The sequence below is a fragment of the Crinia signifera genome, chromosome 1, assembly GCF_055691185.1.
Source record: "Crinia signifera chromosome 1, ASM5569118v1, whole genome shotgun sequence".
Taxonomy (NCBI): Eukaryota; Metazoa; Chordata; class Amphibia; order Anura; family Myobatrachidae; genus Crinia; species Crinia signifera.
In genome coordinates, this window is record NC_139217.1 from 390,886,056 (window position 1) to 390,910,502 (window position 24,447).

The 24,447-nt window shown below is 41.5% G+C and overlaps 1 protein-coding gene across 1 annotated transcript in view; it reads left to right on the plus strand.

The window, feature by feature from the left end:
• CEP120 (centrosomal protein 120) overlaps positions 1–24,447 on the plus strand; it is a 69,906-nt gene that overhangs the window by 24,723 nt on the left and 20,736 nt on the right. Inside the window, exons 14-18 of the mRNA XM_083151583.1 lie at positions 3,972–4,061; positions 7,809–7,901; positions 10,979–11,140; positions 12,572–12,694; positions 19,101–19,199. Coding sequence (XP_083007709.1) covers positions 3,972–4,061; positions 7,809–7,901; positions 10,979–11,140; positions 12,572–12,694; positions 19,101–19,199 — 567 coding nt within the window. The remainder of the gene's footprint in view (positions 1–3,971; positions 4,062–7,808; positions 7,902–10,978; positions 11,141–12,571; positions 12,695–19,100; positions 19,200–24,447) is intronic.

Below are 24,447 nucleotides of genomic sequence, written 5' to 3' on the forward strand. Positions count from 1 at the left end.
CTGTAGATAATATGATCTTGGCGTGAAATATTTTGGTTTTATAGTAATCAGACAGATATTGTTGGCAGTAGATTTGCACTGTTCATGAGATTCTTTTCATTACTATAAACTTGCATTTTTTTTTTTTTTTGGGTTATTGAAATAATGCTGGAACGTTCTGGACTTTCACCCTTCTGGTGTTCTGGCACAGCTGCAGATATTTAATAGTTTAGTGTTCTCAGAGCCGTTTACAGCTCCTATTAGGTGTGATGTATACTGAGCAAAATCCTATGTTCCCTATCAAGCTTCCAGTGTTTAGCATGGCAGATAATAAGGTCCTGATAGTGTCCACATCTCACAATATATTTAGGGAACTGCACTGGGGTTGAAGCAACCATGTGCAAGAGCAAGCAGCTTCTCGGTTGCAACCTTTTCACAGTGGTGCATGTGGTTTGTTTATTCCATTTTCAGTTGCACAAAGCATTCAAGGGCCTATTTCAGACCTGTTCATGGGCTGCATGGTATGCAGTGAGCATGCATGAACCATTCATCTGAACACTGCCAGCTAGCCTTTGCTGGCTGCCCACAGGGTGAGTGACAGGAGCCGGGTGTTTTGAGGGGTGTGGATCGTATTTTTGACCCCACTTAGGTCGACAGTCATTAGATCGACACTGTTGGGTCGACATGGGACAAGGTCGACATGGGTTTAGGTCAACAAATGTGTTAGGTCGACATGGGTTAAGTCGTGAGGTCGACATGGGGTTTTTCACAGTTTTTGTACCCGAATGTCAACACAGTCGACATGGACACAGTTGGAAGTGAACCACAGCTCCTCGCGATGCTTCGGGCACTATTTTATTCTCCTGCCACGCCCTAGTGGATGGCAGGGCATGAAATACCGCCTGCCGGCACATGTCAGCTCAAAAAACAGTGAAAAAACCCATGTCGACCTAGACGCCTGTCGAACTTCATCCATGTAGACCTTGTTGCCTGTCGACCCAATGGTGTCGACCTAATGACTGTCGACCTAAGTCGGGTCGACAATACGACGGTATCCCATTTTGAGGGCGGCAACACAGTCTGGGAGTTCCCCAGAATATGCAGGCATTCCCCATCCGTTGGGAGGAAGGGCCGCTGACTTCAGCAGATCCTTCACAGCACTGAGTAAGTCCATACTTACTTGGCGCTGGGGAGCACCATTTGATGTGAGTGATTTTACCCTTTTGTGCAGTGGCATTTACCTGAATCAGTCCCTAATTGCCATTGTTAGTGATGAGCAGTAGGCTCCAAGGACATTGTGCACAACTGAATCAGGACCCATCCAATATCTATTATACTTTGCAGATTAAACATACTCCTCTCAAATAAGAACAATGGTTATTCTATGCTCACCACTCAATTTGTGACCCTATGTACAGGCTAGGAGTAAATTGACAGATTTGTGATTTGTGCCTCCCTATTTTGTATGATATAAGGACGGACTTAACTTCCGTAGAGTGTTTTTGCCACTCTACCTCTCTGCAAGCCGTTGTAGTGTGAAAGGATTATTCTATCCATAACAGGGCTTTGAGAGAAGAAATCCAGTTATGTAATGCATAAAAGCAATGGCTGTAAGTTTGTCTTACGCAGTAATTCAATGCTCTGCAGCATCTAGATCAGTGGTTTCCAACCTGAAGTACGCTGCAAACAAGTTGAGAGCACTTGAAAATAATATTGGTAATGGCGGAAGATGTCTCCAGCAGCTGTGGAGATTCACCAAGTTGCTCAACTTCCGGATCTATCTGCAGCATCATCAGCATCTCCTCGTGCTTTTGTCTGACCAGCAAATCCCTTGGAGCTACCCGCGCTGCCATCAGACATCAGCGATCATCTTCCCCACACTGAGACGGGACGGGTGGAGGAAGCAGCGGCATTTATACTAAAAGCATTAACTGGAACTCCAGAGACAGTACACAGCCAGCAGCCATACACAGAAGGACCTGATTCCTGACCATGCACTACCCCTCCACTACCCCTTAATATACGGACACACATAAGTATACGCATATTGCTCACTTCCACTCGTAAGTACTGGAGATATTTAAAAATGAGAGGAGAGGGTACTCTTAAATGAAAAGCCTAATCAAGGGGTACAAGATGGAAAAAAGGTTGGGAACCACTGATCTCGATAAATGGTTGCTAGAAAATATATACCAATCAGCCGTAACCTTAAATCTCCTGCATAATATTGTGTAGGTCTCTCGTGCTACAAAAACAGCTCTGACTTGTCGAGGCATGGACTCCGTAAGACCTTTTGAAGGTGTCCTGTGGTATCTGGCACAAACACATTCTCAGCAGATCCTTTTAAGTCCTGTAAGTTGCAAGGCAGTGTCTCCATAGCTTGGGAATTTGGAAACCAAGCCAGCACATTGAACTCTTTGCATGTTCCTCAAACTATGCCCGAACAATGTTTGCAGTGTGGCAGGAAGTATTACACTGCTGAAAGAGACTATCATTATGGAGTTTGCATTGTCTCTGCAATGTGTCTTTCGGTACTCTTTACCTAGAAGGGCGCCCACGATTTTGATCTTGGGCATCGTAAGGTAAAAAAATCGTGACGGTCGCATCGCATGCGACCAAAAAAATCGCATTTGATACGAATGACGCGATTAGCGCGATTTCCCATAGGGAACAATGTTAAATGGCCCACAGAGGCCAAATAGGCACCCTGAAGTGTGAAATGGGCCCCCCCCCAATTGTTAACGCCACCCCACGATCAACGTCAACCTGAAGCGTGGCGAGCGCAGCGGTACGCGTCCTACGACCTTTTCATACCCCCACTATCCACGTCGGCGTGGAGTTGAGAATAGAAAGTGTGGCGAGCCACCGAGCCCGAAGCGTGGCGAGCGCACGCGGACACCTTCACAGGTATACGCATCCCCTCGTGGGCTTCACCGGTGTCTGCGTCCCCTCGCGGGGCACTTCAGGGTGGCCATTTGGCCTCTGTGGGCCTTTTAACATTGTTCCCTATGGAAAATTGGGTCAATTGGGACATTTAACATTGTTCCTTATGGGAAATCGCAGTAATCGCGTCGGTCGCATCGCATTGGTACACACGATGCCCGCGATGGCCGCCCTTCTAGGTAAAGAGTACCTGTCTTTCTCTGAAACAATGTTTAGGTTGATGGTTTGTGTAAAATTAACATCCAACACAACAGTTGGATAGCCACAAGTTGGCAAGGCCTGTCCTAGAGCATCACACTGCCTCTGCCAGCTTGCCTTATTTCCATAGGGCAACCTGGTGTCCTCTCCACCTCTTCAGGTAAACTATGCACATGGACCTGTCCATCCACATGATGTAAACGAAAACATGGTTCCCTACACCAGGCCACCTTCTTCCATTTCTCCATGGTCTGGCTCTGACACTCATGCCCATTTTACTGTATGTGCTTTTATCAATAAACAGGGTTCAGCATGGGCTCTCAGACCAGTGTGTGTGACTACTCTTCCCCATATGCAACAAGCTGCAATACACTGTATTCTGACAACTTTCTCTCATAGCCAGCATTACAGCAATTTGTAGCTTTTCTAGACAGGCTATTCTCCGCTCCCCACATGAGTAACTGAGCCTTGGGCACCTATGACCCTTCCACCGGGTCACTGGTTATCCAGGAACACCCCGCAAGACGTAATTGTTTTGGAGATGCTCTGACCCAGTCTAGCCGCAATTTGGCCCTTTGCAAAGTAGGTCAGATAATTATGGTTGCCATCTTTTTTTCCTGCTTCGATCATATACCCTTCAAGAGCTGACTAATACATTCCACCCTTTGACAGGTGCCTTTTGTAATCTGATAATCAATGTTATTCACTTTATCTGTCAATGGTTTCTAATGTTCTCGCTGATTGGTGTAAATTATACATTAAATTATTGATATTTTACATAAATTAATGTCAACAGGAGGAGCAACGATTTCACTTTTTTTTTTTCTTGATGTTGTATTTTTGATTCTTAGTTGAAGAAGAAAGAATTAGCCCACATGCAAGTTCTTGCTGAGGAGTGGAAACGAAGAGACCGAGAAAGGGAAGCTTTAGTAAAGAAAAAGGTCAGGTCGATTTCTGTATCAAATACCATGTGGCTGTTTGCAAAACCAGACACTCTAAGGCAGGTATGAGGAACCGTTGGCCCTCCAGCTGGTGTTGAACTACACATCCCAGCATGCCCTGCAACAGTTTTAGCATGGTCAAATAGCAAAACTGTAGCAATGCATGCTGGGATGTGTAGTTCAACAACACTTGAAGGGCCAAAGGTTCACCAAATTTACTAAGATGGGAGTTCTATTGAAGATACAGATTCGGTATGAAATCCCTTACTGGGTCAAAATCCTGACTGGGTCAAAATTCAGACATTTAAAATCCCGACAGGTTCAAAATCCCAACATGTAGAATGTACAGGTGAAACAGTCTACATGACTTTCCGTCGACAGGTGCGAGGTCGACATGGGTTTTTTCAGGTTTTTTACCCGAATGTCGACAAAGTCGATATGGACACCGTTGGAAGTGAACCGCAGCCCCTCGCATAGGTCGCTTCGCTCGCAATGTTTCAGGCACGGTGCCTCGCTGCGCTCGGCACACTATCTTATTCTCCCAACACGCCCTAGTGGATGGTAGGGCATGAAATACCGCCTGTTGGCACATGTCTGCTCAAAAAACAGTGAAAAAACCTGTGTCGACCTCGCACCTGTCGACGGAAAGTCATGTAGACTGTTTCACCGGTACATTCTATATGTCGGGATTCTGAACCTGTCGGGATTTTGACCCTGTCGGGCTTTTGACTGCATCCCGAAGATACGATGTTGCCCATAGCAATTCAATTCTACTTCTTATTTGTTTAGTAACTTCTGGATCATAATTGAATCTTATTGGCTGCTATGGGCAATCTCACATCCTATTTTTTTAATTAACAGTTATTTATATAGCGCACACATATTCTGCAGTGCTTTACAGAGGATATTTTAACATTCCCTGCCCCAGTGGACCTTACAATCTATATTCCCTACCACATGGACATATGTACACAAAGACATTTGGGTAACTTTTTTTGTTTGGAGCCAGTTAACCTTCCAGTATATTTTTTGGAATGTGGGAGGAAATTGGGTACTCGGAGGAAACCCATGCAAGCACAGGGAGAATATACAAACTCCACACAGGTAGGGTAATGGTGGGAATCGAACCCATGGTCTCAGTGCTGTGCGGCAGTAATGCTAACCATTACGCCATCCATGCTGCCCATTAGTAAACTGAACGATACATTTTTAATATCCGCTTGAGTAACAATTCAAGAAAGGAACAAATTTTGGTGTCTTCGTGCAGGTAAGCAAACCTCCTTATACAGGGTTTGTATAAAACCTATGTTTTTCGTATGCGGCTTTACGTTGCAGCACGAATGCTCCAGGTAGGTTTAATAAAGGGGGAAGGCAGATTCAACACGCACCGAGCGTCAGTCGGCTACGAGCTTCTGTGCAGTTAGTATTGTGGTTTTAGTAGATGCCTGTCCCTAGGCTCGTTAAAGCTTAAAAATGCAACATTATATCGAACAGCGCTACGCCATTAAATTCTATGTGGAACTCAGAAAATCAGTTATGGAGACGTTGGCCATGATCCAGAAAGAGCATTGCTGCCAATTGGAAGCTTCATCATGACAATCGCACCACTTCCCCAGCCCCAGGGCCGGATTTATCACTAGGCCCGTGAGGCACGGGCCTAGGGGCGGCACCTGTCATGGGCGGCAGGCTGCGACCATCTGCCGCCGCCAGCCAGGCAGAATGACAGCCGGGCTGTGGGCTGCCCGGCTGTCCTAAGAGCAGTTCCGCACTTCCACCCCCTCCCCAGCACAGATCGGATCTTTCTTCCGATCTGCACTGCAGCTGAGCACCGCGCTCTGCTCCCTCCCCGCCGCGCTGATTGACAGCTGAGCCGCCGGCGCCCTATAGCAGTACAGGGCAGCTGAGGGACGGCTCAGCTGTCGGATAATGTAAGCAGCCTGCGCCTCTGTCACTGAGTGGCTGGGCGCTGAAGAAGGCTGTAGAAAGAGGTGGGATCTGGGCAGGCAGCGTCTGCTGCTGTGGAGAGGTCGACTCGAGTTCTTATGCTGGGCTGCTGGCATGACTGAAACTTCAATATGAGTAAGGCAGTCAGCTCTTATACATCTATTATAATTGTACTATTTTAGGCAGGTTTTGGGATATATATATAATGTGTGTGTATGTATGTATGTATATATGTGTATATATATATATATATATATATATATATATATATGTATGTATATGTATATATATATATATATATATATATATATATATATATATGTATGTGTGTGTGTTTTTATGTATATTTTACGTCTTGATAAAGGGGCGATACATTAGCATTTATGAATGATGCTGTGATATTTTATTCCTGAGGGCTGTCCATCCTCTATATATACTATGTGTATATATATATCTATATCTATATCTATATATATATATCAAGGGTTAGCTACGGCACTCGTAGGACTTTACAGAAAATCAAACACAGACACTAGGGTCCGGGGGCAACGTTTCGGTTTTAATCAACCGTTTTCACCCTAGTGTCTGTGTTTGATTTTATGTAAAGTCCTACGAGTGCCGTAGCTAACCCTTGTTATATGGTGTATTCTTACACTCTAACTGGCACCGAGGCAATACTGGATTATTCACCCAAGGAGTGCCGATCCATACAAAGACTGACTATATATATATATATATATATATATATATATATATATATATATATATATATATATATATATATATATATATATATATATATATATATATATAGTACTCAGGAAAATATATCACAACATTGCAGTCTTAAACGCTAACGTATCGCCCCTTTATCAAAACATATATAAATAAATATACATACATACACATGTATGCATCGGATATACATGTATTTTGTGTTTGTACATATATATCTGATGCATACATGTATACGGTCCACCGGCAGGCAGCATGCCGATGCCAGCATCCCGCACCCCAACTCTCCCTCATCTACAGCCTAACCATCCCCACTAACATCCCAACACCCTACCACCTAAACCTAACCCCCCTGCCCCACATTCTAAATCTAAACCGCCCTTCTATGTGCTTAAACCTACCCCCAGTCTAAACCTATAACCCCCCCCCCCAACAGTGCCCCCTTGGTTTTAGTACCCGCGTACCCCCAGAGACTTAATCCAATCACTTATGTTGTATAATATATAATATGTAATGTAATGGGAATTATCGTATGTGAAAGAATGTGTAATAGGCATTATGGTGTATAGCACAATGTGTATTGGTGCAGTGTGTCTAAGGGGCTCTAGCTGGCACGGGGTATCTAAGGGGCGGCCAAAAATGTTGTGCCTAGGGGCGGCCTGACCCCTAAATTCGCCCCTGCCCAGCCCCCCTACAGTCCCGATCTGGCCATGGCGGACTTTTTCCTGTTCCACTGATTGATGACCGCCCTCAAAGGACACCGCCATGGGACCCTAGCAGAGGTCAAAGCGGCTTTGATGCGCAGCTTGAAGGACTCTGGAACAGGACTTAACAACTCGTTGCCAAAAGTGTGAATTTTTTTTTTATTGTTTGTAGCGATATCTTCAATAAAAAACTTTTCCTGAATTTGGTCCATTTACTTTTTATACAAACCCTGTATATACACTTAGTGCGGAGTTTTTTTGTTTTTTAGTTTTTTTTAAACACATCTGTCTTCAGCTGAAACCTTTTTATACTTGATTTTTATAGAAAATATTTGTTTTGATGAGTGATCTCATTTTTATACAGGTTGCTGAATACACTGTTCTGGAAGAACAATTACAAAAAGCTTTGGCAGAATTAGACAAGCGCGAGCGTCAACTTTCAAGTGATGAAATTGAGGTACGATTATCTATTTTAAATGATTCAGAGTAATTACTAAATAGATTTTAACTACATTGAAACAATCTAAGGGGAGAGCCTAGTCTATATTTATTACGCTCTCATTAAAAATCGCAAAGCAATCATTAACTCCTCAGCCTTAATAAAGGAAGAGTCGTGAATAAAAATGAATATTTGTGTTGGGTGTAAAAAAATTAAATAAAAGTCATAAACAACAAAATAGTTTAAAAGATTAATTCTGACCTTTAGCAGGGAGATATATAGATAAGTAACATGGCTTGCTTCACACCAAAATAGCACCGTATAAATCTGTAAAGTATGTGTTGATGTTGGCAGTAATAATTTGTTTTATATATGTATACTTTTGTTCTCCATTCACATATATTGTAAAATATGATTATGCTTCCACAGCTTTACCTATGAAGTGCAAGGTTTTCTGTCTAGGAAAGGCCATAAATCTTCAGGGTCACAGAGAATATCCTGCTTTCTGTTCTTGGCACAATCCTATTGGTAAAATCCGACATTTGCTAGGATACGGACATAAAGCAGAAAGTAACTCTGGTGCCTTAAACATTTCCTTATCTAAGACACATTAATTTATTCTGGACATGTTGACATACTGGATATGCACTAGGAAAGTTTTATTAAGAAGGTCTTCTGTTACCATGCACGGTTTTACATATGAAAGGCTCTCTGTAACTCACTTTATATTATTAAAAGAATCAAATTCTAATTTCCTGTTACCTTGACATTAGCTTTCCCTCTTTTCTGCAACTTCTGCACACATCCATATGGTTTGTTTGTTTTTGGTTTTATTTAGTTTTTAGGAAGCGTTAGTTTGTTGCATGTAAAATTTTTAAACTGTATTACTTTTAGCTGTAACATAAATGAATAGATAAATTATTATCAGTTTCTGTTATATAGCGCATACATATTCCGCAGCGCTTTACAGAGAATATTTGAATATTCACATCAGTCCCTGCCCCAGTAGAGCTTACAATCTATATTCCCTACCACATGTACACGCACACACAGACATTCTAGGGTTAATTTTTGTTGGAAGCCAATTAACCTACCCGTATATTTTTGGATTGTGGGAGGGATCCGGAGTACCCGGAATAAACCCACGCAAGCACGGGGAGAATATATAAACTCTGCACAGTTAGGGCCATGGTGGGAATCAAACCCATGACCTCAGCGCTGTTAGGCAGTAATGATAACCATTACACCATCCGTGCTGCCTTAAATATCTGGTTGTGATGGTCTCACCTATTAGCTTTGTAGTTCCAGCACAATTAGGTATTGCTTGTACATTCTGTGCCAGTGACTGTTGCTAAAAATTTGTGTAACACAATGACTATATATTGAATGATTTGCTCCCTGTTGACTGTGTGGATAAACCAGTACTTTTTAGGGTTACAATGGGAAGGTCTTCTATTCTATTAAAGTAAAATATTGGTTAACATTAATAATGTCATTGAAATATTACATTTTTGAATACAATAGTAAATGATTTGTGGACTCACACGCACACTTTCAGGCAGTGCATCATCTTTTTATACATGTTAAACACTATGGGGAGTATTCTGGTTCACACACAAAGGCAAATTCACTCTCTAATGGACAAATCCATGTGCACTGCAGGTGGGGCAGATGTAGCATGGGCAGAGAGAGCTAGATTTGGGTGTTATTTTTTTTTCTGTGCAAGGTAAATACTGGCTGCTTTATTTTTACATTGCAATAATGAGATCAGTTTGAAGTACACCACCGACTCAAATCCAACTCTTTGATGCACATGTTACATCAGCCCCACCTGCAGTGCATATGGTTTTGTCCATTAGAGAGTGAATTTGCCTTTGTTAGTGAACCAGAATAACCCCCGTATGTACGTATACATTTTTTATGGTACACAGGCTGTATAAATGCTTTTCCAATTTTAGCGTTGGTGCAAGTTATGGCTCTTCTATATTATATTATATTCTGCATAAGGGAGCCTCACCAAGGCACACTTGGATATTTATTATTGCCTGCATGCACACCAGTTATGGGAATTCAGTCCCACTGCCATCCCAAATAAAGGCTTCAAAATGAAGGTGTAAATGTACAATTTGTGCATATCGGATTTAAATGTGCTATTTAGCCACTGAAATGCATCAATTTAGATCAATTTAAAATAGACTTTTAGTTCATTTAGCCAGAAAACTCCTCATACCCCTTTCACAGAGAAACCCAAATTTCCGTACGGAGCAGTTCTACCTGGTAATTTGCCGTTCAACACTGGTCCTACTTCTGTGTGAAAGGGTCAACCCGGGTCGTAAATCTCGGTTCTCTGACCCCGGAATACCGTGTTATTCAGCAAATTACAGGGTTGAAATTTTTAACCTGGTAATTTGCTGTTCAGTGTGAAAGGGGTCAGACTGCTCCGGACAAAATAACCAGGTCCTCTAAATGCCGGGTAATTGCCGGGTCCTGTGCCTGAAAGGGGTATTGGTGTATAATTCAATCATTCCAATGTTTGGAATATAACATTGTAGACATTATCAATGATTTATCAGTAGATGCATATAGGGGCTGCTTCAATAAGACTCTTTCAATACTTTTTGGTAGCTCTAGACTCATTGATTCTCTTTTTCATAGTCCTATAGGACTTCGTACAAAAATCTGTCAGTACACAGCAAAATCAGGCAGCAAGGGTGGAGAGATGAGGTGCTGTAGCTGGCGTTTCCGCACCGCTGCAGAGACCACTTGCCCATCTCATGCCCAATTAAATTGTCCCTATAGAGTTGATTTATCAACACCTAGGGTGAAATTTAATACAATGAGAGATACAGAAAGTAAGAGATTTGGTAAGAAATTTCCAGTTTTTTTAAAACGGCAATCATTTTACATTGCAAATCAAACTGGTTTTGCAGTGTAAATGATTGCCGCTTTAAAAAAATAAAAAAAAAAACACTGGAGATTTCTTACCAAATATCTCACTTGCTGAATCTCCTATCCTATTACATTCCCACCCTACAGGTAATGTGGGTCCAATACTATACAGTTTTAGTTACATTTATACAGTATTTACTTTGCAGTTAAAGAAGGCAAAGGCAGAAATCCAGTTACAGTGTGAACGAAGTATTCAGGAAAGGCAGGACTCAATCAGACGAGTACGAGAAGATTCTGCACATCAAATAGAGCTGGAGAGGTTAAAGGCCAGGCAACTAGATGAAGACAAGCTTCGTCTACAACAACGCGTAAGTGAAGGCCAGGTTTTCTGATTAAGCTGGTTGAATCCATTAGATAAATCAATTGATGAAAATGCAATATTAATATTAATATTTCTGAAATTAAAAAGTTATAAAATCTTGAGTTCCTTACTCATTTAGTGAATTTATCTCTAATAACCCTCTCTGATCACAAGTGGAAATGTCTACTTATTGCAGTAACAAACTGTCTTTGTATGCAGATAGCAGGTGACTACTATTTATTATTTATTTATTAATAGTAAAGCGCAACGGAATATGCTGTGCTATATAAGAAATTATAAATAAATAAATAAATAAACCGTTGCTTATATAGCGCATACATATTCCGCAGCACTTTACAGAGAATATTTGAACATTCACATCAGTCCCAGCTCCAGTGGAGCTTACAATCTATATTCCCAACCACATGTAGTGTTCATTCTAGCACTCACCATCTTTGAAAACCCATGTAGTTCCTCCTTCCTGCCTGGGGTGTCGCTGTCTACTGTAGTTCTTCTATCACAGTGTGGTCTGTATATCAGCACTGAATTGTTAACCAGACCTGTGCTAGAAACACCACAGCAGATGGCGACACCACAGGCAGGGAAAAGGAACTGCGTGGGCTTTCAAAGATGGCGGGTGCTAGAATGAACAATATACATGTACACTCACACACATACATTCCAGGTTCATTTTGCTGGGAGCCAATTAACCAGCAGAGGAAGAGAGGACACCGGAGGAAACCCACGCAAGCACGGGGAGAATATACAAACTCTGCACAATTAGGGCCATGGTGGGAATTGAACACATGACCTCAGCACTGTGAGGCAGTAATGATAACCATTACACCATCCGCACTGGCTACTACTGTCCTGACCCAAGTTCTGCCTTTTTTTTTTTTTTAGGTGTCAATTTTTATTTATTTATTTTTTCAATGGACCAAAATTTGTTAAATCATCACGTGGGAGTTGGACAAATGTTTACTGACTCAGTAACAAGTATTCCAAAGATATTGCATTGTAGGAGAAGCCCTACAACTATAGTGTGATAAAACAAAGTCCAGGCTGTAACTAAGCTGTCAGAGTTAATACAATTTATGGAGGGCAGTTTCTATATATTATCTCATGTCTGTGTTTTTCTTGTGTCACTAGGAAATAAATAACTTTTTCACGTTTTTGTGTCCTAAGTAAGAGTATTTTTCAATCTCCTTTTTTTTCCTTGTCTATTCTGCATATCTGAAAACAGTCATAACTCATGGTGGCAGTGCTGTTTCCATATCTGTTTAATGTCTATTGATGTGCTGGGTTCATGTGCTGAGTACAGACATGTTCTATGTCCTAATCCTCCTTTCTAAAAAAAATCTGGTATTGTTTGCATTTTTTTTTTATTTTTTACCTATAATCTTCTTTTTTTTTTTTTTGTGTGTGTATTTATATTTAGCTTCAAGAATCGGAACATAAATATAAAGCACTGGACAAGGAGTTTCAACATTATAAGGAGCAACAGAGCAGCAAACCGGAAATCCGATTACAGTCAGAGATCAATCTTCTAACTTTAGAAAAGGTAACCCCTGACTTGCTAATCAAATGACTTGACGAGAGTTTTTGCACTTTGTTGCTTTTAAATATATTAATTTTAAATTAAAAATGTAATAGTTACAATATTTTTTTGAGGATTTTAATTGATTTCCTAGTCTGGTAATGTCATTAATTTGAATAACAATACAAAAGCGTATGTATACAGGGTGTGCTAAGTTTTACGGTCTATCGAATTGTTTTTAAAAGATTTTTCACTTGACCTTTTAACTGGTTACTGTATATGTCCCTGGTACAAAGAGTTTTCCATTGGGATATTGGCAGGGAATTCCACAACATTACTTGTTATACCATTGCTTGTCATCCATTGAGTTATTAGAAATTACAACAAAATTGTCCTAAAAAATTGCCCTATGTTTGACCGATATAATCTGTCATATGATAATTATGTCAGGTACAGGGAAAAGTGTACTTTTTTTTATTGTTTTGTTTTTTAATTATTTTTATAAAATTCCAAAGGAAATACTTGCCCGTCCTCTTCGCTATGTTAATTCTCACCGCCTTTCCTGCCTACTGATTACTTACTTCCTCCCACTCCTACCTCCAAGACTTTTCACGTGCTGCTCCCTACCTATGAAACTCTCTACCTCTCTCCCTCAGACACTGTACCTCTCTTCAAAACTTCTAACAGGCTCCCATTTCTTCACCAAGCCCAGCCAACTCTCATCCTAACCCACTGTTACTTGCTCATTTCTGCCCCATCTTTGTCACCCCTGTCTGTCTGCCCCTGTCTGCCTCTCCTAATGAGCTAATACGACCAGGTTGCAGTGGTGTAGTACAGGTGTGCTTTTGTTAAACTAACCCATAACTGGACAAATAAACTTGTGTCTAGTTACAGAGCAAAATATTGGTGCAAATTAGCATGAATTTTAACCTCCTTTCACACCGTGATTCTGCATTCCGGACGACCATGTTTAAATCTCTGCTTGCTGTAAATCACAATATTAACAGGCTGCGTTCTGTTCTACAGTAGGTTGTAAGTGTGAGACGCAGACAGTGGGCTGGTTCAGACAGAAATGTTTCAAGTCTGCCATTAGAACATGTTTTCACCCTGATAACCTCCCTCGAAGAACAATGATTAAGTGGCCCATTCCCAAAAGAGTCTGGTTCCCAGAATCATTTTGTAGATGGATTTCAGCCTTCATTTCTAAATTCATACTGACTCTGATTGCATACAATTTCCTTTCAAATTATAATCTCACGATGGCCACTCTGTTTCACTAATTGCTGCCTCCCAGGACACCAACAAGAAAAGTACAAAAGATTTACGGTCTACTACTTTTAGGATACTAAAATTGTACAGTGACACGGTTTTTTGTTTTACAACATTTCCGATATAAGAGTATGTTCTTTACAAAGTTGTAGATTTCTCTGAATGATAAATATATTTAAAATAAAATAAAACCAAAAATGTAACTTTTGTGAACTGGGATTCCCCGGATATATTCTGTTACTGGACACCAGTCTTAAAAATAGCACCATCTTATTTTATACAGTGAAGTTACAGCAGAATTGAACTGAAATATTCTGTGTCATGTGCACACCTGCATTGTGCTCATGACAATAAATGTGTACTTTCACCTGCAAACAATGTTGCAGACAATTGTTGCTATACCACCCCTACAGTATGTGTATAATTTGTTTCATAGTGGTAATTTTGCATGTGCGCTTACCACCAGTGCATATTCTTGGTGCAAGATGTCCACTGGAATTATACATCACACACAGTGGCACCTGCGGACTGATAGGGCACACATGGCGGCACCCCTGGAATTATATGGCAGACAGGGCAGCACCCCTGGACTGATATGGCACATTTAACAGCACCATGTCAGTAATTAAAAAAAACGTGCAGCTCCCCTGGACTGATACGGCACACAGGGCAGCACCGCTGGACTGATAAAGGACACTGGGCAGCACCGCTGGACTGATATGGCACACAGGGTAGCCCTGCAGTAAAAAGGTGCCTCACATCCCCCTTATTAGTGCCCTAATAATAGTGTCCTTCATAGTAGCAGGCCCCTCTCAGCAGACAGCACTGACACTATGGTATATAGATGCTGGAACCATTTCAACATTCTTTTGCCGGAATGGATCCGGCATCAATTATTCAATCCAGCACCCAAATCCGGATGTCTGATTTGTCCGATGATTGACACTCACCTGGCCGGCGCTCGGACCGGGTGAGTGTGGCAGCAGGAGATGGAGTGAGGGAGCCTGGTTGGAGCCAGGTGAGCTGCTTTCGGCAAGACTGCAGTTTCGACACTCATTGAATATACCCCTATGTGGGAATAAAGATGGCAACAATCACTGGGACTTTTATAGAGTCGGGATCTTGTGAGAATCTGACAGCGGGAAGATGATGTTCGAACCGCCTCACATCAGGCAAGTTTGGGGTGGGAGGTTTGGTTCTCCAGAAGCCAAACCCGCTCATCTCTAGTAACAAGTGGAGATGCACCACCCATGGATATTTTTGCACCGTACAAAAACCCATAAAGATCCACTGCACAAATTGGTTTGAGTTCAGCTGTCCATTAGAATTAGGGAAGCCAATCCCGGGGCATTTTTTTCAATCCCGGGAATCGGGATTGAAAAATGCTCAATCCTGGGATTGGCATACCTAAAAGAAAATTGCCGCTGTACCCCACATAAGTTACTTTTTGGGAGCGGTGGAGGGGGCAGGCTTCGAATGACGCGGGCGGCTGGGAGGCGCGTCGAGTATGATGCGTGAGGCTGGAATAGGCCCGCCGTCTAGCGAGTTCCGGGTGCTGGTGATGCCATGCTGCAGCATGCACAGCGTGACCTATGACCGAATCACACACCGGGTCGGGAACAGCCGGGCAGCGTCTGAGCATTAGACTGCACATGTGCAGTCTAATCCCGGGATTGGATACTCCAATCCCGGGATTGAAATCCCGGACATTTTGGGGCCAAATCCTGGGATCCCGCCGATCCCGGGATTGGCCACCCTAATTAAATCCAGCTAATTGGATACCCATCTCAGTATTTATTCATTTCGCTCCCTGTGCTCGAGTTACATTTTTTTTTCCAACTAAATAGATCTTTTTATAAATGCGTATCAGGGGGCAATTCTATTCTTTGATATGTGCTTTATGGAACAGCATGTCCTCATCTCTGATTTTGTTTTGTTCATCTGAGGTTCACAGGAAAATCTTTAATTTGGGCTATAATAAAATAGGGTAATGCACACATCTGCACATTGGGCCTAATTCAGAGTGGGACTCGTGCACTGCATTGATTCACGATTAGCGGAAGTTTGCAGCTTCGCAAGGTCTGTTCTATAAAATCACTGGGCGGTCCTTGTATTGTCATCCACAGTGCCCCTCTGCAGCTGCCTTACTGAGAGGCTACATTGCAGAGGGTCTGGGTGGGGGGAGGCCTGCATTCCCAGCTATTGGTTACAATGTTGGATCCCAGCTAGCTCGTCGGTTGCAGTGCTGGGATGGCAGCCACATGCATGAGACATCTCTCCTAATGAGACATCTACTGCATGTCCCTTCTGTATTATCGGACAGAAACGCAAAGCTGCTTACAAGCATCTTGGCATTTCCATCCATTACTGATTCAGGCGCGTTACGCAGAATTGCCTCTGCCTTGCCCACAATTCCAATATGAGTAGGTAAACAACCAATAGAGCCTTCAGATATAGAAAGGATTACAGTTAAATGAGTTTGATGTTCTGTTTAGTAGTAATACGTAATCCATCATTTACTGTAACACCTTCCAGTATAAACTTTCGTTTTATAACTTGTCATGCGGAAACTAACGTTATTGAACTGGTTTTATTTTATTTATTTTTAAGAATACAAACACAACCATTGATTTTGATAGGTTGTGTATTGATATTCACTAGTTAACGCAGCAGAGGGCTCATATTTTTGATCGGCATTAAATATATTTGTTTATTTTGGATCTTATTTAGCTTTGAAAGTACATGCTAAAGAAGGGCAGACATTTGTATTTCTTTAAACTTGCTATCATTTTATTAAAATAAAGAGTAAAACTTTTGTCAGAGTGTTTTAGCCAACTTGTTTCTCTGTTTGAGACTGAGAAAGTACATTCCTAAAACAAAGCCAGTTTGGCTTGTATTCAGTTATAACAGATCAGCTATGGCAAGTAAAAATAAGCATTTTGATCCAGCCTGTGTTTTCCCCCCTTCTATACAAACACCCCAGCCCCCATGCAAATGCTTAAAATGAGAAAATGGCAATGTTTTGCCAGTCTTATCGGCTGTCCAGACAGCACCACAGATTGGGTCATTCATAAACCAATGTGGGTTCCAGAGCATTCTCTCTCTGCTTTGTGATGCCAGTGTCTTTGCATTGCTGCACCTGTTGAATTTGGACAGATTGGGCAATCCATGCAGAATATATATATATATATATATATATATTTTTTTTTTCAGATTATACATATAATTGTTTTTTTTACTATTTATTAAATTATTCTCCTGGTTTACAGAGAATGTTTAACAATTCACACTAGACCCTATCACAATGGAACTTGGATTCCACAAACATGCAGCACAGTTGACTTCTTTGCAACCATTTAACCTATAAGGATGTCTTTGGTGTGTTGGTACTTGTGGACTTTTAAACCGTTAAAACTGCACATATTTGGAGACATTATCAACATAACCGGTGTCTGAAGTTCTACATAGTATCCATTCTTGAACTAAGTGGTTGATTTTAGACCTGTTCGTACAGGTCTGGATTCGGCACCATCTCCGGTGGTGGGGTTTTATGCGTGCGCATAGTTGTGCATGTGCATACTTTTTTGCCGAGACATTTGCAAATAGAGGGCCTTATTTTGGTTCATTCTTTCTGACAAAATCCTTCTTAGATGGGCAAAACCAAGTGCACTGCAGGTGGAGCAGGTGTTACTTGTGCAGAGAGAATTAGATTTGGGTGGGGTTTTACTTCAAAGTGAGATCTATATTGCAGTGTAAAAATAAAGCAGCCAGTATTTTCCCTGCACAGAAACAAAATAACTCACCCAAATCTAATTCTCTCTGCACATGTTACATCTGCCCCCCCTGCAGTGCACATGGTTTTGTCCATCTAAGAAGGATTTTGTCAGAAAGAATGAACCAAAATAAGGCCCAGAGTGACAAGCAGGAGGTAGTAGCTGGGTTCATGGGCGTGCCCACAAAGATGGTGGGTATGCCTATAGAAACGCTGGTCGGACCCTTATGAACATAGGTGTGACATCAGCACCTGTCCCCAATTCACAGAACAACGGTCAGCATGAAAGGAAGTCCAGCAAAGAGAGGAAAAATTATTCGCTGATGAGTAACAATCAAATTGTTCAACTGCATGCGAGCAGAAGGGGGGGGGGGGGTGCGCTGCGCTATGTTGTATTTCTTTCCTCTATGTTCTAATATTGCAGAAGACATAAGGCCTACCCTTTGCCCTGAGTCGCAGGTGTTTGTCTTGTGTAGAATCTATTTTGGCACAATGACTAATCAGAAATTATCTTAAAATGGCGTAAGCATTGAAATATTACTGTAATAGCAAAATGTTCTATACAAGTTGTCTTTAGTTTTATAAGCTTAGGAATGTGATATTGAAGTCTGGAACATCTTGTTGACACAACTAGATAACTTGTACGCATGCGCAGTCCCCAAGGAGTACGCCACTGACAGGACTTTGTGTGATGGGTGAATCGCATTATGACTGAAGGCAAATCTGGCCAATACTGAAGTAGAATGAAGGTATAAATATTGGAGATGAAGTGGCTAGGGAGTTAAGGAAGAAGTGTCAAACACATGGAGAGGGGCTGGATGTGTCTAATAACTATGAATGAGGTGTCTGTCTGATTACGGCCTAATTTAGAATTATTATATAAGCCAATCAATTTTTTATGTGTCTTGTGTTAGTCTGCATTTGCAAATACTTGTAATCAAGGCTATCTTTTAAGTAAAGCATTGTCATAAATGTTTTCAAGTTTGTGTTGACGTGCAATTATTTCAGCGTTTGACATTCTATTCTATTTAAGGGTTAAAATACTTAGATATGCTTTTTCAGTATGTTCGCTGCCTAGCGAGCAGGTAAACCTTGCCCATCGAACGCGCCCTCCCCCCGCAGGTCTGAATTGGGCCCTAAATGTATCTTCCTCCTATCCCATTCTTGCAAAGGCCAGAATCATTGTTTTCCCTTGTGAAACGGGAGGATGGAGAGACACGAGGTCTCCTGCTAGGTGAGTAGTGGAAGTCTAGCCCCAGCCCCTGTATATGATGCTGCAATTTGCTGAATTGTGTTTTCATGAGGTGGTGGGGCAAATTCTGCCATGTGTAAGTATGTAGTGCTGCACCCATGTAATCTGAGTATTTCATATTCATTTTTTATTAATAGGTTGAACTTGAAAGAAAATTTGAATCTGCCACAAAATCTAAGCTACACTATAAGCAACAGTGGGGGAGAGCCTTAAAAGAGCTTGCAAGGATAAAACAGGTAAGGGTTTTCTTTTCTGAGATGAGGGAAACACTGGGCCACGCACACATTATGGATTATTTCAGTCATTGCCTCACTGTCCCAGCATTTACAGCAGCCAATAAGGAGAGGACTAAGAATAGAAAAGTTTATGATGAGCTTTATGGTTGTATAACATTAAAAAATGGAAGAGTTAATTTATAAAAACAAGAAATTACAATTGTATTAAATGAACAATCATATATTCCTTATGTGATGGTAACACTTGTACACAGATGTGTCACTTTATAACTTCGTTTATGGTAAAATAAACAATGTGAAAAAAACCTTGGATGATCTTTAAACATGGCTAAACTATAGCTATATATATATATATATATATATATATATATATATATATATATATGTATATGTAGAAAATAAGATTTATTGCTATTATATAAATCTGTAAAATCTTAATATTGCACATTATTCTGTGCCTTGTGTACAGATGTACAAGGCTAAATTTACCTTTGAAAAGACATAGAAGCTGGTTAGTTGGTAAGGTATCACTCTCTACTGTCATTTTGCAAACACAGCATTGGAATTGATTGGCTCGTACTTTATCACTATCCACTTTATCACTTTTCAGGGCGTAGTGCCCACTGGCGCGCACACACACACACACACACACACACACACACACACACACACACACACACACACACAAATGTGACGCATATCAAATGTATCTGGGAAGTGGTTTGGAGATTAAGAAGCCCATTTGAGCAGTGGTCGACCCTATGCAGCTCACTAACGATGCATGGCATTGAGACTAGGTGTATGAGAACACATTTGTAATATCCCTTTAACAATGTGCCATGCTGTAACAGACAAAGTTTTAATCATTTCTAAGTATAAGTAACTGTACATGATGTAAGTATAGCAAATCTCTGTCCTGTGCTGGCCCTGCCCCCTGGATGAGAAGGTGGCTCTACCGAGACCAGAAACAAGATGACAGGTCTACCGGCTACAAGGTGCCTCCTGGAGCATCATCTGGATACTTCAATTGGTTCTGCAGCAGCTCTACAAGGCTGCATGGTCTGCATATGGCTGGTCAACTAAGAAGTTTCATGGACACATCCCACAGTATTTTTCATGATGTCTTCATGTCCCTACACCTATTAATTATTCAAAAATGTTCTTTCTTTTACAGTCCCCATGGCAGCCAAAACCTTGGGATTTCATCCCTCTCCTTTCAGTTAGAAAGGCTGTTTTTTTTCCAAGGATCTCCCCCTTCTGGTATAAATTCCCACTCCTTTCCTTCCTTCTTGTCTTTACTTCCTTTCTCCTAGTGCAGTGGTTCTCAAAAGTGGGTCCCGACCTTCTCAGCATGGGGTCGCGACTCCATGTTGCTGAACATCAGGCTGATGACTTTTCTAATCTCAGTTAATGATTCAAGGAGTCTGAAAAATCTGTTGAATTGTCTGTTATTTTTGACTCCTTACATCATTTTGTTCCTCCACAATGCTGCCATGCATGTGCTGTCTGCTGCCTACACATGTGATATGATGACCTTCTGCAGTAACTTTCTGGGGTCCCGTAATTATTTTTATTGTCTGATGGGTCCCAGAGCAAAATAGTTTGAGGACCCCTGTCCTAATGTATTTAGAGCTAAGCAGAGTTTGTTTGCTTTTTCAGCAGGGCTTACCTTATTATGCAGGGGGGGGGGGGGGGGGCATGGGAACGTGGCCTGAGGAGGTTCCTGCCCATAATTTTACCTGGAAGTGTGGCCAGTATTGAATCCTTTCCATTGTATGGAAGCAAGGAGTCCCTTACATGTATAAAGCGCCGTTTCTCTATGACAGTTAGTGCAGTATGAGATGCGTACAGTGTGGATCCGGGACATTATAACCTAGAAAGCCACCAGAAATTACAAGCCCCACAAGGCAATGCCGGCTCCGGTAATAGTGCAGACTTCGGGTGGGTGGCTGTCATGTAGGCGCTCAGCGCCAAGGGAAGCCTCCAGATACTACAATACCCACAATCCTAGAGTGCTGCATCTAGGCTAGATGCAAAATCCAAGGTGATAAGGTATGACACGGTATGAGATTTATAAGACTAGGTATGAGATTTGACTATGCATGCTGCTTTCAAGCTTTATGCACTTTGGGACTATGGGTTTAAATGAGAAAATTCTGGCTTGTACAGATGTTTGTGCTGCTTGAAACATGGATCTGCCTCCCCATAAATCTGATGGTGCCCCTGTGAGGTAAGCTCTTTCATTTTTTTAATGAGATTAGTAACTTTGTTTTTTTATGGTAGTGATATGCTTATTTTTATTTTTAGTGTGCCTGCTAATACTGCCATCCCTAAAAAGAAAGCTGCAAAAAAAGCAGCACATTAATCATTAATATGAACTGTATGGCTCTCTGAACAAAACTTTGTGACAGATGTGAGGTTTACCCTGCACCCATGTCTGATCAGCCCAAAATCCGATTTGAAAAAAACTTATGTGACCAAAGAGGAATTCATGGAGTTACAGGGGAACAAAAGATCCAGGAGTCAGGCTTGGTTTAACAATGAGTGGGAAGTTACCTCAAAGGAATTAAGAGGATGTGGAAGAGATCTCTTCTGATGAGTCAGGAGAGATTAAAGAAGATTCTAGAATATTTAACTTTGTATTTCATAGTTTTAATACTTTCCACAATGTCAAAGAGCCAGTTACGTCTGAAGAAGGTTAGGATCTACTGTTTGAGGATAAGTCAAGAAAAGGCTGCCACTTTCCGATTCACAAAGTTATGAAAGACTTGACCTCAAAAGAATGGTCCAACTTGGATAAGAGGCTAGGGAAGTTGTCCAGAATTGACCGTATGTATCGGGTTATGGACAAGCACTTTTTGAACTGGTGCAACCTGTTTAGGGTTGATGCAGCAGTGTCAGAGTTAACTTCACGAACCACAATGCCCCTAGAAGATGGAGCCTTATTCAGGGACCCCATGTATAGGAGAATGGAGGGATCATTCAGAAAATTACATTCTTCTTTAGCTGTATCTTCGAAAGCTGGTGTATCTATTGCATCAGTAGCTAGAGAGGCTTTGGGGGATGTATCTGCACAGTGACATTGAAGACAGAATCTCTAAATAATATTTGCAAACAAACAGTAGAATCTATCTGCAAAGCTTCTTTGGATGTGGTTTCTTTCACAGCACTGACGGCTGGGGTGATGGTCAGAAGAGTACTATGGCTGAGGTTCTAATCAACAGATGCCGAATCTAAAAATAGGCTAGTGACTCTCCCGTTTGAGGGATCACTGTGACCTGGATGCTCTGATACATAGCCTCACAGGTGGATTGTCTCAAGTAAGTAGAAACAAGTATCCGTTCTCCATCATCATCCAGACAACGATTCAGGGAAGCCAGGAGCTGCAGACCAGGGAGACCCTATGTCCAAAGAGGCTACTTTCTGATGTTGAGACAGTCCTTTTGACGACGTTTCAGAATAGGAGCCTGTCTGTTGCAGTTTGCTAGTATATGGGAAGAACTGCTTCAGGACAGATGGGTAACCAAAGATTGTTCGCAAGGCATATGTGATTAACTTTTTCTTGGAACCTGTAAAAATTCTATTTTTGGGAATCAAAGACCACTACGGAGAAGATGGAACTGAAAAAGATAATAAATCAATTGTTGGTCATTAAGGCCATAGAGCCAGTACCCTGTTCAGCAAGAAATGGAAGGATTCTACTCAAACCTTTTCTGGTAAAGAAAAGCACAGGCGGTTAGCTTATCATTCTGGATCTGAAGTGGCTAAATGGGTTTATAAGAGGAAGAACTTCAGAATGGAGATGCAAAAGACTATTTGGTACTTATGTAGTATCTGGACGCCCGATTAAAAAATCGGGTCCATCACATCGCATGCGATGCGATGCAATGGACCCGATTTTTTCCATAGGATTCAATGTTAAAATGGACTGAGTCCATTTTAACATAGGATTCTATGGGAAAAAGGGTCCTTTTCATTTCCCCACTATCCAACTACGCATTAAGTTGGATATAAATCTGTGGCGAGCGGATGCGGAATACTTTTTAACGAATCCGCGTCCCCTCGCGGGGCTCGCTTCGCTCGCCACAGGTTTATATCCAACTCCATGCGTAGTTGGATAGTGGGGAAATGAAAAGGACCCTTTTTCCCATAGAATCCTATGGAAAATCGGGCGTCCAGATACTACATAAGTACCGACTATTTAATCTGAAATCGAGATAGGAGACACCATGGTCGCACGAGAACTCAAAAAAATGTATGCTACCATATTCCAGTCAGTTATCAAGACCGACGATTTCTAAGGTTCTGCATCATGAGGAAACACGGTTTTACCTGCCTGCCCTTTGGCCTAGCCACATCCCTTTGAGTCTTAACAATAGTGTTAGTTACATTGATTGCAGTACTGAGAAAAAAGCATATCCATATATGGCCCTACCTAGACGACATGCTGATTGTGGCTTCCTCAAAAGAAGAGGTCCTAAAAGATCTAGGTCTGGTGGCAAATTTACTGCAAAGACCTAAACCAGTGGTTCATCCAAGTCTAGATTTATTATCTCTGAGGGCATGGAAATTTAAAGGGAAAATTTTAAAAAATAAAGGATTGTCAGAAGTTATTACTTTATTACAAGCAAGAAAGGAAGTGTCTTCTCTTATGTACTGTAGAGTCTGGCAGGCTTTCATTCGGTGGAAGGTTCAGCAGATATGATTGAATAATCCTCTACAGCCCAGGTCTTACAATTTCTATGTAATGGCTATACAGGTTTGGATACTTCAACCTTGAAGGTGCAGATTCCAGAGTTAAGTATTCTCCTTAAAAGAAGATTGGCAGAAGAAGAACTAATCAAAAGATTCTGTAATGCTCTTAAAAGACTTAGACCTTCAGATCGTTATTGTCCCCCTGGGACCTGAACCTGGTATTAAATGCATTAATAAAGGACAACATATAGTGATATAAAAAAGGATAAAAATCCTTCACCTAGTGGAAACCCCACTGCCTATTCTCCCGAATGACTTCAATTATCTTGCTGTATGGCTATGTTTGTATCAACATCCCACAGAGCTGCGTGTGAGGGGTGCCTGCGTGCACTCCCTCGCTCAAGTGGGTTTAGAACAGACAGGAACACTACCGGTTCTGGCGCCAGATACCGTGTCAGTGTGTTAGGTAGGGGACCGTGTCCAACGGTAACCCCGAACGCAGCCTACAGTTCAAAATTACAGTTTATAAGTGGGGAGGGGAGAGTGGGGTATT